General features: G+C 31.5%; 1 protein-coding gene across 12 annotated transcripts in view; it reads left to right on the plus strand.

Moving 5' to 3' along the window:
- The window catches only part of LOC148612921 (pre-B-cell leukemia transcription factor 1-like), a 25,568-nt gene continuing 11,669 nt past the window's right edge, over positions 1–13,899 (plus strand). For 4 of the 12 annotated variants that reach the window (XM_088594835.1, XM_088594843.1, XM_088594837.1 and 1 more), the window contains exons 1-6: positions 1–398; positions 534–607; positions 4,084–4,328; positions 6,430–6,519; positions 8,242–8,432; positions 9,079–9,214. In XM_088594835.1, the coding sequence (XP_088450961.1) occupies positions 211–398; positions 534–607; positions 4,084–4,328; positions 6,430–6,519; positions 8,242–8,432; positions 9,079–9,214 (924 nt within the window). In that variant the 5' untranslated portion in view covers positions 1–210. The remainder of the gene's footprint in view (positions 399–533; positions 608–4,083; positions 4,329–6,429; positions 6,520–8,241; positions 8,433–9,078; positions 9,215–13,899) is intronic. The other 8 variants (XM_088594836.1, XM_088594839.1, XM_088594844.1 and 5 more) reach the window with 3 other exon arrangements.

Consider the following 13,899-nt stretch of genomic DNA (forward strand, 5'->3'; position numbering starts at 1 on the left):
GCATGCATGACGAGCCGCCATTTCTGTTTAGCAGTATTTTGACTGGCAGTGACTGAAAGCCCTCCCAGATTGGCATAAGTGTGGACATTGTTTATGTTGGAGCTTAGTTTATTATCCTAACATAGACATTGAGGGATTTAATGCTTAGTGTTTTAATGATATAACTTACACACAAATGGATTAATAAAGTGGATAAAAAACGGTATTACGATGGACGACCAACAGAGAATGATGCATAACCAGGGACAAATGGCGAACACTAATGTGCTAAGTCAGTATGGAATACCGCAACAGGGAGATGATCCTTCTGACCAAAGAAAACAGGAGATCGGAGATATTCTTCAACAAATTATGACAATAACAGACCAAAGCTTAGACGAAGCACAAGCAAGGTGCCGGTACATGATTTCCTTTATTTCTCTCTGTCGTTCTCCTATCTCTTTCTGTCTGTCTTGCTCATTCAGAAAATATTCGCGATAATTTCAGGAAAAAATTTCACCTACATTGTGATGTGATCTTTTGTTTTCTTTCAGGAAACACACGTTAAATTGCCACAGAATGAAACCGGCATTGTTTAGTGTATTATGTGAAATCAAAGAAAAAACAGGTGCGTGAATTATTCCCTCTATCGTGCCCCTTTATCAAATTGCAACATAGTATTTTATGTCATAAATTCAATACACAATGAAATTTTAAGGTATACTGTGTTGTGAATGTTTTTGACAATGTACTGCATACAGGTATTTTCCTCGGAGTATGGCTTTACATTGAAATTGTTGAAAAAAAATCGTACTGAAAAACACTAACTGCATTAACCAGTATGAAAAACGTTTTTTTATTCAGAGAAGTTAAAAGATGCAAGTGTTGTCCTGCTAATATACTCAGAGAACAACCCCAAAAACTTAAATTTATTCTATTAGCATTCAGGATGCAGAAATTTATTTTTTAAATGTTACAATAACATTATGTTTAATGACTTTTGAAACAAGTTTACTTATTACTTTTTTACTACATTTTGAAATATACAAATTACATGATACACATATAGTTATAAGGAAAATAATGTAGTTTGTTCAATATACTGTGTTTACTATCATGGTGTGTATTTAATGTTTAATATTATTTAAAAAACACAGTTAATTAAGTTCTTAATTGCATTAATTAAAAAGAGTTCAAAGTTACACGTGATTACTCATGATTGTTAGAGTGCCTGAATCTCCGACATTGTAATTGTGTCTCTAAATTTCAAAAGCAAGAGAAGTTTACTCATCATTATTTTAACCAGGTCTTTATAGCCAAATTGATCTATGAACTTAAGAAATGAAAGTGCACACGAAACTAATTTGTATGGTCTAGTAATCATGCTTAACTCTGTGACCCAACATTTAAAGCTCTTGCATTGTCATGCTAATTAAGACCAGTTTGTAAATAACTGAGTAAAAAAGGTGACCTTGTTTTCATCAAATGTACACAATTGGTTTAAATGTTTTATTATTTTGTCCATTGACTCTCACAAGAAATTTGATATGCAAGTATAAAGCGAATCATATTCATGTTGTATACATGTACAGATGTACTTTCTTGTACTTTAAACAAAATATCTCTGGTTAAGAGTTTATGCTGTTGGAAGATGTTAAATCATTTACATTAGAATGTTACATGTATGTAAAATGAATACATGTACAATATATATAATATCTGTGATTGCAGGATAATGTCAAAGCTAGACAATTTGATATTTTAATATTTTTCTTTTCAACATAAATATTTACTTACTCGAGTTTAAAATTTTGATCTTTTTTGTAAATGGTCTGAATGCCCCCTTCTAAAAAATTAAGAGTGATTGAAAACTTTTTTTCACAACTCTGTTGAGTAAATGAGATGTTTTAGTACATAATGTACATTTAAGTTGGGAAAAAGTTAAATTGCACCAATAATCATTATAAGTTTTTTTCTCGCTATTTAGAACATGAACTTGTATTACTTTCAGAGAAAATCACACATATATGAAAAGTTTTCAGGCTATACAACGCAAAGATATTATTGACACATGAGGCCAATTATATAATATTTTTAACTTTCCATGCTCATGTTACATTTATGATAAAAACACCCTATACATTTTAGCCTGTTAATATCCCAACCAGATACAGTGAGTTACTTGGAATTATAATTTTTCATTTGTTTTAAAACGGTTGTATACATTTGCCAGTCTTTGAGGGTAAAACTTAATCTTTGAATAGTATTTCAATTTATTAAAACTCTTGTGGTTAAAAATACATATACATCATTTAACTAGATTTTCAACTTTTAATTCACAAATTGAAAGCAGCCTTGTAATTTCTAAAAGCCTTAGTTTAGACTGTCCACCACATGGCACATAAAGATAATCACCGAATGCCACATTACGTTGATTAATGTAATCATTATTGGATTACCAGCATGCCGTTTTCTTGTTAAACTTCCTGTCCTACTCCAGAGCTAATCTCCCAGTCATTGTTACCGATTTTCTCAAATCTGATTAAAGATTTGAATCGATATGTCTAAGACGAGCTCTCTCATGTCAGTGATTAAAGTTTAGGATCAATACATCTTCTCTTGGAGACGTGAGAGGGGCACTGTGTCAATACTATACATTAATTTGGTCATATTGATTCTTTCCAAATGTAATCTGAACCCTGTAAAATTGATTAGAAAGGGGCTAAATTAAGATTCATTGTACTTTTTGTATCAGTATGGTGTAAATTTCATGCATTCATTCATTCATTCCATTAACATTCGCTAATTGAATCGGAAAAAAAAGTTTTTTTTGTGATAAAGCATTTATTGATAGAATAACCTTAATTACCTTTTTTATTGTAAATTTTATGAATAGTATTTCAGACATAATTTAATGCCAGTTTCATGTACATGTATGTTCTTTTGAAGTCTCGGGTACTGGTGTACATTCATATGAACTTGTAAATTTTTTGTTTGTACAAGTACATGTACATGTGCTCTTTTTTCGACTTGATAGCTAGAGATGGACAATGTATATTAAACATGAACAAACATGTATGCAGGGACATGTACATACACACATGTCGATTGTATGTCAACACATATTGATCATACAAGACAAAAAACGTACATGTACATGTACAATGTAGCTAAGATGGTTGTGAATGTGCTGTGTAGAATAATTTTTTATCATTCACTTACATCTAAAGCAAATATTCTGATTAGTTGAAATGAACCAAAATGCTACATGTGTACACAACGTAAGTCATAAGTTTATATATACATGTACATGTGTACGATGAGGTTAGCATCATTCATGTACATGGACATGCTAGTCATCATTGCTCTATGTATAACAAAATTATCAGGGAAGCATAGAACTCAATATACTGATGTTAATGTCTTTATCTGAATGGACAGGATAAAATCTGAATATCAACTTGTATACATTAGGCTGCAGCTATGCCTCTATTTTGTTGATATTTATGACCACTTACATGCACAAGTACCCAGTCGAAAACATGATTAAAGTAGAATTCCAGGCCACTTCACCTACATCAAAGTTTAGACTGAACCTCTCAAGGGAGTGTTGACAATAAAACCTTGCCACTTTTATAATTTATATAGGGGTATATTGTACACAGTGTAAGGACAACACTTTAGGTCAGTTTTGAACTAGATAAAATGAAGGTGTATTTTCTGCATTTGAATACTGTGATTTTGTTACCTCAAATTTACCTTTGAACACAGACTGTTTCCCAACAAAAAATTATCTGGATTCATACATTGAAAATCTTAGAAAAATTTTCATGACTTGGCTTATTATGTGATTGTTAACAGTTTTCTTTTTTCTTGTTTGAAAGGGCAGAAGGGTAAGTGATCAGAATCATAATCACGCCATAATATTAAGTCTTGTTTTTAGGGCTGCCAAAACAAATTAGGATCATTAGCTCTTGAGAAGATTTCTCTTTGTTTTTTTAAGCAACTACAATGTACCTCTTAATCATGTATTAATGAATACAATTTTGTCAGCCGTGTACTATAAACAAAATAAACTAACAAAAAAAAAATCATCTTGTTTAGTTCTCAGTATTAGAAACACACAAGAGGAAGAACCCCCTGATCCACAACTAATGAGATTAGACAATATGTTAATTGCTGAGGGAGTAGCAGGCCCTGAAAAAGGAGGAGGCTCGTCAGCTGCTGCCAACGCCACGGCTGCTGCTTCAGGTGGCCAACCCGATAGTGCTATAGAACACTCGGACTACCGAGCAAAATTGGCCCAGATCCGACAGATTTATCATACAGAGCTTGACAAATATGAACAAGTGAGTGGAACGCATTGTTCTGTTGTGTATAGCCTCTAGCCCTCTGTGTCAGCTGGTAAATTTTTAATACTGTACATGTAACTTGTGATCATGATGAAATTATTTGCGGAGGTTTTTTTTTAGCCCAGAATTTTAAACTTATGGTTACCCTTTAGGATAAATGGCAATTGATAGGTCATTATGGCCCCATTATTTTGATATTTGCACAAATGTAATGCTTTAGCAAACCCTTCTGACCATTACAATGGTCTTTGTTTCTCTGTTCATTTTACATGTACATATATACTGGTACTTTTTCATGTACATTGTACAGTGTATACACTAAATGTAAGCAAATGTGGGTTATGAAAATAATGTATGTTGACTTATTTTTTTGAATTTTTTTCACAACTTTTTCTGTGTTAACAGAAATATTAAGGGAAGCTCTTCTATTTTCATTCATCTTTGTTTGGAATTTTGTACTGAACTTTATGTATCAAAATAATGCCTCTTAAAAATAATTCAAACTATCATAATGTTAAGGAAGGATCAAACAAAAGAAAAAAAGATAAATCTGCTCTGTCAAGTTTTTCTCAGCAATCAATATTAAGCTGCCATGTTTTAATGTGAAAAATGTATATTCAGAGAAGTCCTTTATCATAATTCAAGGCGCTTATAACCAAATCTTAAGTAACAAATTCTACTTTATGATGATGAATTTCGACCTTAAAAAAAGGTAAAAAGCAGTAAAAATCTGCTAAAGACAAAAAGATGAATCACCATGAAACCATACAAAGGTTAAAATTTCTATGTGGTAATTGCCGAGGGCTGGAGGCTATGTTCTATGAATAATGATGTGTTTGTTAGACTGGCTCAGGTCAAATTGCCTTAGGCTATCTTGTTCTGCTTTGTGACTGCATGCTTTATTATTGAGATGATCAAAATTTACTCTAAAAAAGGTAAAATGCTGTAGCTAGCAATTATACTTGACTTTATTTCCTTAAAAGCTTTCCTACTAAGTTTATTTATGGTACCATGATATAATGATGTAATGTAAAGACAAATACACCTAGCTACTTTTGAAGGTTGTTTTTTCATTGTTATGTTTGGAGAATGGTTTGAAATTTAATATACATGTAATGTGCAGCCATCAATGCATTTTCAATAATAAATTACATTAATGCTTTGAGTGATGCTCAACAAATGATCTCTGTTTCATGTATCTCACTGCAATATGCTTTTTGAAACGGTTCAGTTTGCATTAAAGCTGAAATATTTTGGTGAGAAATCATCATATTATTGTAGATCCCTAATTCAGCCTCTGAAATATTTGAAATAGTTTCCCTTTAAACATCATGTGCATATATATGACACTTACTCCATACAATGTATTATGCAAATTTAATGTTTGGGTCGATTTTATTAGATGTGAATTTTGTTTTGTTTCTAGAATATAATTTCATATATTTTGTGTACCCAGTTTTATGCTTTTCCCCTACAAAAATTAGTGTTATGTTTGATTAATTATTTAAGTGCCTGATTGAGATGTTGATGTGAGAACTAAAAATAGCATGCGACGCAAGACAGTTATCAGTAAGCATGCACAGATAAATTACATTGTAGAAAAAATTTAATTTTGCTTTTTTGTTAAAATTTTATTTACCATTGAATGGTTATGCTCAGAAAAAGTTAAAACAGTAGAAAAATTGGGTTTGTTCACCCAGGAAATCCTGTCTGGTTTTTTATGGGGCAGATGTAATTGATTTAATTAAGGGAAGTTGAAATTTTTTTCAAAATCCAAACTTTTTTCAGTGCATGAAGAAACTTGGTTCATATTCTTGGCCAGCCAAGTTTTGGACACATAAGCATTTCTTTATAGAGAGGAGCTGGACAAGGGATGCTTAAAATGTGAAAAAATGTGGGGACTGTTTCACCAGATATTTAAATATGGCTAATTTCTGTAATGGGAAAGGTAGATATTAAAAAAATGTCTTTTTGGAGGCTATCATTATCTTTGCTGGTTATTGAGGGGAAAGAAAGGTTTAAAGTTAAATGATGATATCTGACTTTGTCCAACCCCTCATTAATGCTAGGCTATAATTGCTTATTTGTTCTTGGACAGGATGGATCTGAAATTAAAAATTCCGACTACGAGGCCAAACTTGCACAGATTCGACAGGTCTACCAAACAGAATATGGAAAATATGAACAGGTACAAAAACGATGTTTTTTTCTTCACACATGGCCAGCGATTTTTTAGCTCTAGAGTGGCTGTGGTTTTAACCAGACAGGGGATGGTCTCCATTAACCCATAACATCTAGTCACTTAGTTGTTTCACTTTTTTCCATCTTCTTATTCTCCTCTGTTAGAATGTTCCATTTGAATGTTATTCGTTTGAATGAATTGATACTGCTTACAAAATTTCACTGGAAAGAAGCACTGACTTGTGACATTGAATGTATTGAATTATAATTTTCATTTTGGTTGAGGATTTTTATTTCATGGAGGATGGAAAAATGTGACAAATTAACCTTTATTTTAGTTGAAACCTCTATATTTAGTTGACTAATGATACATGCATTTGATTTAGGTCTGATATACTAGTTTATTTAATTGTATCATTAGTTTTTTTACCATAGTTTTGATGTTGTAAAATATTGTACAGCACAATTTTAACCTCTACACCAGAGTTATTTCCCCTTTCTGTAGTCTACTAATACTTGCAATAAATTAATATGAAGTTGTTTAAAAATCTTAAAAGACTTTCATTTATTGTAGATAAATTGTTTCAATTTTAGTATACATATATGTATGCGACTTTTCTATTTCACATGGATTTATTTAAAAGGGAGATAACTCACTAAGTTTGGGATGAAGTAGTCAGGTACTGTACAGATTTAGTTACAAACTTCACACAGATTTGGAAATCAACGGTTTATAAAGTATTCACTGATTGGACTTGCCTGACTAATTTGTATCTAGAAATTAAACTTTTCTACATATTTAAAATAGCATCCAGGCTAAAGGTAATATATCAATGTGAATTCTTACAGTAATGTTTAAACTTATTAATGAATACCTGTTCTATCATTTCGTTTTTGTTAGATGAAGTCACAATGGATATTTTTTTGGCAAATCTACACCAATTGGTCTTTACGTTTGGTTAAAGTTAAAAATTCTAAGTATTTTTAACATTTTGTTTGAAGTTATTCTCTTTCAGGACTGAACTATGTTTACCATTACACATAATGTATTTGAAAAACTAAGTAGAGAAATGTAATTTGTTTGCACATTTTTAGTTTTAAAAATTTTTGGAGTTTAATATGTGGTAAATTTTTCTGTTGTTATCATTTGTAATTCTCATTTCCGTTAGGAGTATTTGCTTTGCTTTTCTGCTTATCTTTTTTTCCATTTGCTAAATGAGGATTTTTTTCTTATAAGGAACCCTAAGAAGGAAGTCTTATGTGACAGTGAATATGAGATCAGTAACTCAAAACATGAAAAAAATATTTAGGGATTAATTGAGGGTCCTACTTTTTGTGGTCCGTTAACTTGCAGTTTTGCACTGGTTCATTTTGCAATGTTAAAAAGAAAGTCAGTTGCTAGCTCACTTGTGACCATGACTAAATAGTCTTTCATAATCAGATAATAGCAAAAGGTAAGACCAATTTTTGGCAAAGATGATTATATTTTCATTCTCCAAAAAACAGGCCTTGCATGGTATTATTAAGATTTCGATGATTAGTGGTTAAGTAATAAAGTAAATAACATCTGATTCTTGTAATGGATGTATTTTGTTTATTCCTCTCATTTATTTGGGCAAGAAATTATTGTGTAATAGACCACAAAAATTAACTCTCCAGATCACTAAAAATGAGACTTTTAAGTAAAGCACTCTGTATTCTAGGTTTTTACTTGTCCATTTGCTTTCAGGCTTGTAATGAGTTCACTACACATGTTGTCAACCTTTTACGAGAACAGAGTCGGACGAGACCCATTGCTCCCAAAGAAATTGAAAGAATGGTGGGCATTATTAGAAAGAAATTTGCTGCCATTGAAATGCAGCTTAAACAGAGTACATGTGAAGCCGTTATGATCTTAAGATCCAGGTTTTTAGATGCCAGGTGAGTCTTAGTTCTTACTTTCAGCTTGGATTCTGTATCAGGGTCATTTGGTGGGAAAAAGAAACTTGGTCTTGTAGAAAAAAAATGTCAGTTCATGCAAATTAATGTCTTGCAATTTCAGTGTTCCACCAAGGTCATAATGGACCTGTACTACTAAATGCATAATTTTGAGTAAGACATATTCGTGGCAGGAATGCTATAGTAAGTTAAGAAATTACTTCTTTTCTCCAAACACAGGAAGCCAATGAATCACTCATAATAATGGTTACTAAGTTAATCAGATTTTGCGCATAATAATGGCCTTAAAAAAGAGAGGGGTTAAGCCAAGTTCCTGAAATTTTGTGGTATAACTATTTTATGCTGTATAGTTTTGGTTTGTCCCTGTCACAGGTGGATAATACATGTGTACCTAAAGATCTTGCTTACCATGTTTTTATTTTAGAGACTTTCAGGCTAAAAAGAAATATTTTTTTTTTAAGTTTGAAAATGCATTATTTTTCCCATTAAAATAAAAAAAAGTTTTACTTTTTAGAAGAAAACCAGTCTTGCATAAATTTCTCATTTTGTTTGTTAAGCATTCAAACTGGTTGAGTTTAAACGTAGATCTTTATGCTGACAATGAACTACTTGTCTTAATTTATTTCAGGCGGAAAAGACGCAACTTTAGTAAACAAGCCACAGAAGTGCTAAATGAGTATTTCTACTCACATTTGAGTAATCCATATCCTAGTGAAGAGGCCAAAGAAGAACTCGCCAGAAAATGTCAAATAACTGTTTCTCAGGTTTGTACCTCCTGTTGAATGGAATATGTAGCTAGGATCAGGTCTAATTTTTTTCATATTTTTTTTTCTGAGGGTATAATGTTTTTTACATGTCCATCTGTCTGTTTCTTCAATGCAACTCTTTTCAAACTACCGAAAAGATTTGCTTGAAACTTTGTATACATGTAGTCAGGACAAGCATATTACTAGGAAATTCTTATCAAAGTGGGGTACAACCATTTGATTCTGAGTGGGGATGTCAGTTTTGTAAATAAATACCTTTGCCTGGAAAAATTTTGAAATCAATATTCTGGCTTCCACTGCCATGAAAATATAGTGAAAAATATATTTTCTGGCCTCCAGCTTCTACTGTACAGCATAATGAAAATAATAAATCTAGTCGAAGTAGCCTTTGAAATTAGTTTTTCTGATTCATAATATTCTGTCGTGACCAAAACTTTCAGGCTCCCTCAGAATCAAATGATGGTGTCCTTGTATGGGAATGACGTTGCTTGAAACTTAAGATTCTAGAAGAAAATGCCTAAAACATCTTGTTTATAATATTTTGATGAAGAACAGTCAGTGATATTGTTTTGCTGTCTTTTAATGAAAATTTTCCACCTTTCATTGAAGTAAGTGACAACACTGGTTATTAAACAGTAGAAGAATTTCGCAGATCCTTGCCACTACTATACTCAAATATTAAGCAGTTTTGGGCACCATAACAAATAAATTTTGGACTTGTCATTTGTGAACTTTATAAATTTGGTATTTGTTCATTTAAAATGTTTGTATATCAGACAGCATTTTTCATTATTTTGATGGTGCTAGGGCTTGAAATTTTATTGACAAAGATTTGAAAAATGGAATTTCTGTATTAAGGACTTTTTATCTGCACTTTTTTTTTGTTTGTTATGCAGATATTTTTTACAACTTGGGCCTGTATGTAATACCCCATGGCCTGTTAAGTTTGACTGCTGCATGGTTTTTAAGACACTTCAGTTTTCCAAGATATCACATTTCATAGAATAATAAAGGTGCCATTTATGTATGTACATATAATTGTGATAAGACAAGATTGTGTTTCAATTAAGAGCCATAATTTGAATGATTTTCGAAAGCAAAATGTTGATATGTTATCTGTGGAAAAAAAACTTGTTAAAAAAACCTCTTGTCATTAAACTAGTTCAATGTCATTTTGTCTGAGAAAACATTTCTGAAAGTTAAAATTTTTAGTGTTTAAATTTGTAATTGATACAAACAGAAGCTTTTTGTTGTGGGAAAACTTCCTAGAGATGTATACCCATCCTTCAACATTTCATAAACTGCCATTTTACGACCAATATCTAACTTTTTAAATCTTGAAATAGGCCATTTATTTATTGACAATGCCATAAAAATGACGGGGAAATTAAAATTGCTGGTTTAAATTTAATTGTATGGTCAATTATTTGTACACAAAAGCAGAGAGGTATAAATGACGAGATGTTGGGAATATTTTAATTTCTATTCCATATGACATTCAATAATTCTGATATGAATTTTATTAGCATATAAAATTTTTGTGGTATCTGTGTTACAGGAATTGATTGCACATGTTAAAGTTTTGATGTTTTCTTGATATGAAACTTGATCCTTATAGTCAACAAAGATAATTTGATGTGATTTAATCTTTACATTTTTAGTTCCTCTAGCTTTACTGTGCTCGCCTTTAGCCACTAGCCCAAAGCCCAGGGCTAGTGAAATGATTGTACATTTTTTGTTTCGGGCTATTTTAAAAGATTCAAAATTTTAATTTCAATTACTGGTAACTGATATTGATTCAGTCGAGCTGATTATTTAATCCCAAATAGTTAAACTGAAAATTCAATAGGAAATGGTTTTATATGCGATACTGTATTCTATTATTTGGGCTAGTCATTGAGAATTCTGAAGGAAAAGACTGGTACAACCATGTATTAGTGTCTGTATGTCTGTCTTAGTTGTCTGCCCATCACTGGTACTTCATGTGAACAATATCTTACAAATATAAGAGCAACCTTAGTTGTCTTGTTTGTCCATGGTCAGTATGTGTAGTTACCTCTTCTGAAGTATTGTAGTTGTTTTTTTTGTTTTTTTTTTTTCTTTTTAAATAGGGTACCAGTTCTTGGGTTGAGAACAGGAGTACTTATTATATGAATTAAAGACTCCACAAATTGATGTTTTATTGTTAAACAAAGTAAATAGCTATGCATGGAAAGTTTTTCACATGGATCTTTTTTATACTCTCACCACAAAATAGAAGTCATACAGTTTTACTCTTGTCTTAGCCCATTGGTTCTCTCATCAGATCTCATTTTTGATATGACCACAATATTTTCTTACATATTTTTTGGAGTGGTTTTATTTTTCCTATTTCTGTATATAAATAAAATTCTTGTAATAAGGAATATTTTTCCTGGTATTGGTGGTTTTAAGTATCAGTACTTATGATGCTCAGTCACTGACTATGGAAGAGGTGATTCATGGTAAAGAAAAACACCAAACGAAAGATACTTTTTAGGTCTCCATACTGTATGCTTTTTTTATATTATGATAGTTCTATCTGTATACAGATTTTTCAGAGAAATTCTCCATACATTCATCTCAGACTGACATCAACCAAATCAGACAGAATCAAGAAGGATAACTCTTGCAAAGTACCAGTACACAATCCATTTTAATCTCATAAATGCAACAGCCAAATGTTTGTGGTCTGTAAATGTTTCTGAAATGAAGTAGGTGGGTTCATTGACATGCATGAAATGCCTCCTGTCTAATTTTTATAGACTACTACTTATGTGTACTTACTAGTACATGTATCAGAATATTTATAGTAGCATGGGGCTGACTGACTGCCAGCAATTGATGTTAGTCTGATAAAATCTTAAGGGGATTTGTTGAATAATTTGTAACATATTTTGGGCAGTTTTAAGAATTTGTATTAAAAGTACATTTTGAGAAGTAATTATTCATGAATTTGCGTGTTCATTTATTCAATTAATAGCCTCCCAATACATTTATACTCAACATCTCATGTTGTTCTCCATTATTATTTGAATTTCAGGAATCCCAGCTTTTCAAACTTTTTATTATAGCAAAAAAGGAGGGGGTCATATTTGTAAAATATAACATGGGTGATATCATCGTAAAAGCTTTATGTAAAATACCAATGTCAAGATTGTAAAAAACCTCTCAAAGTCTGTGGTTTAATATCTGATTAGTAAATACCCTTATCTTGTGCTATCTAGAGATTGCACCAACTTTATAATGCCTGCTGAAAAAATCAATAGGGAAAATACTTTAAAATACACACGTTAGATTATAAAACAAGATATGGAGGGTGATCAGGTTGCTAGTTACACAGAAGTAGATAAGAAAACATACCTAATGTTAATGTGTTAGGGAGGGAAGGCAATTATAAACCTATCGCTGCGCTGCACGCCAGCCAGTTATACTTTACCAAGAAACTAGATTCCATTGATTGTGATATAACAGGTTTACTTGTTTTAAATTGTTTCGATTGATTGTTATTAAGTTGGTTAAATTGTTATTGGGTATAACTTCTTTCATGATGTTCTCATTATGGAGATGCAAGATTTATGTGTTACATTATTGTCTGTAATCAGTAGTCGAATGTTTATTTTGTGGTAGCAAATTTGTTCAGATTATGTTTGAAACCATTACATAGATTTGAACGAAAAAAATCCCCCAGAAATTTGAAAAATTGTAGAAGATAGCTTCTTTATCTAGAGCATTGACATGGAAATAATATTTAGAATAAACAATTACTTTTGGGGTTCTAATTAAGAATTGACTGGAGAATTACAAGTACAGGGAAGAAAGGAAAACAACATGTAAGAATATATCCTTTAGGTTTGCTTGTTTTTTGCCTTAAGTGAATTTAGAAAGTTTGATGATTCATTGATGAGAAGAAAGTTCATTAACACAACTGTCAATGAACTGAAGGCTTCACACATCGATCAGTTCATACTGTTTTTTTTTTAATTTGTGTGAGATTTCCCTGTCCTTTGTAAAACAGGTTATTATTAAAGGTCTGAAGCCAAAGATAAAATTTCCTTTGGGGCTTTCAAGGGTTAGAATTAAATGTAGGGAAAGTTGAAGGCAAATTTGTCATTCTTGACAGTTGGTCATGTGACTTGGGGATTAGATTTCTTTCATTGTTGAGGGTGCATTGGGTTTTATTTTATGTCTATGATGAACACAAAATTAAAAATAAATACTTTGTTCACATGATAATCATGTAATCAAACTGTTACATGAAAAAAAGAGAGATAAGATATTGAAAGTGGAGATCTTATTCTATGCTAATAACTATGTTGCTTTAACAAGGAGTACCAATAAACAGGTTCTAGGTATTACTTACAAATGGTATCACACTAATGTTTATGTGTGTGTATATATACACACACGCGTATATATTTTTACTCTGGAGCCTCATCTAGATTTATGTGTTTCTGAAATTGAACATCTTTGATAACTGTTACTGTTATATAGTTTAAATAATTTAAATCAAAGATAATGTGTTTTTATGTGTAATTTAATATACAAACTGTAGAAGAGAACAATGGCACTTTTGATCATGTAGGAACTTTTATTTACTTAAAGCTGCAAGGAGTTTATAAAAACTACTGGTACTTAGTACTGGTTTGAATTTGTGTGATATG

Source organism: Perna viridis, chromosome 7, assembly GCF_037379345.1.
Source record: "Perna viridis isolate PV_CMFRI_1.1 ecotype Kerala chromosome 7, ASM3737934v1, whole genome shotgun sequence".
NCBI classification, from domain to species: Eukaryota; Metazoa; Mollusca; class Bivalvia; order Mytilida; family Mytilidae; genus Perna; species Perna viridis.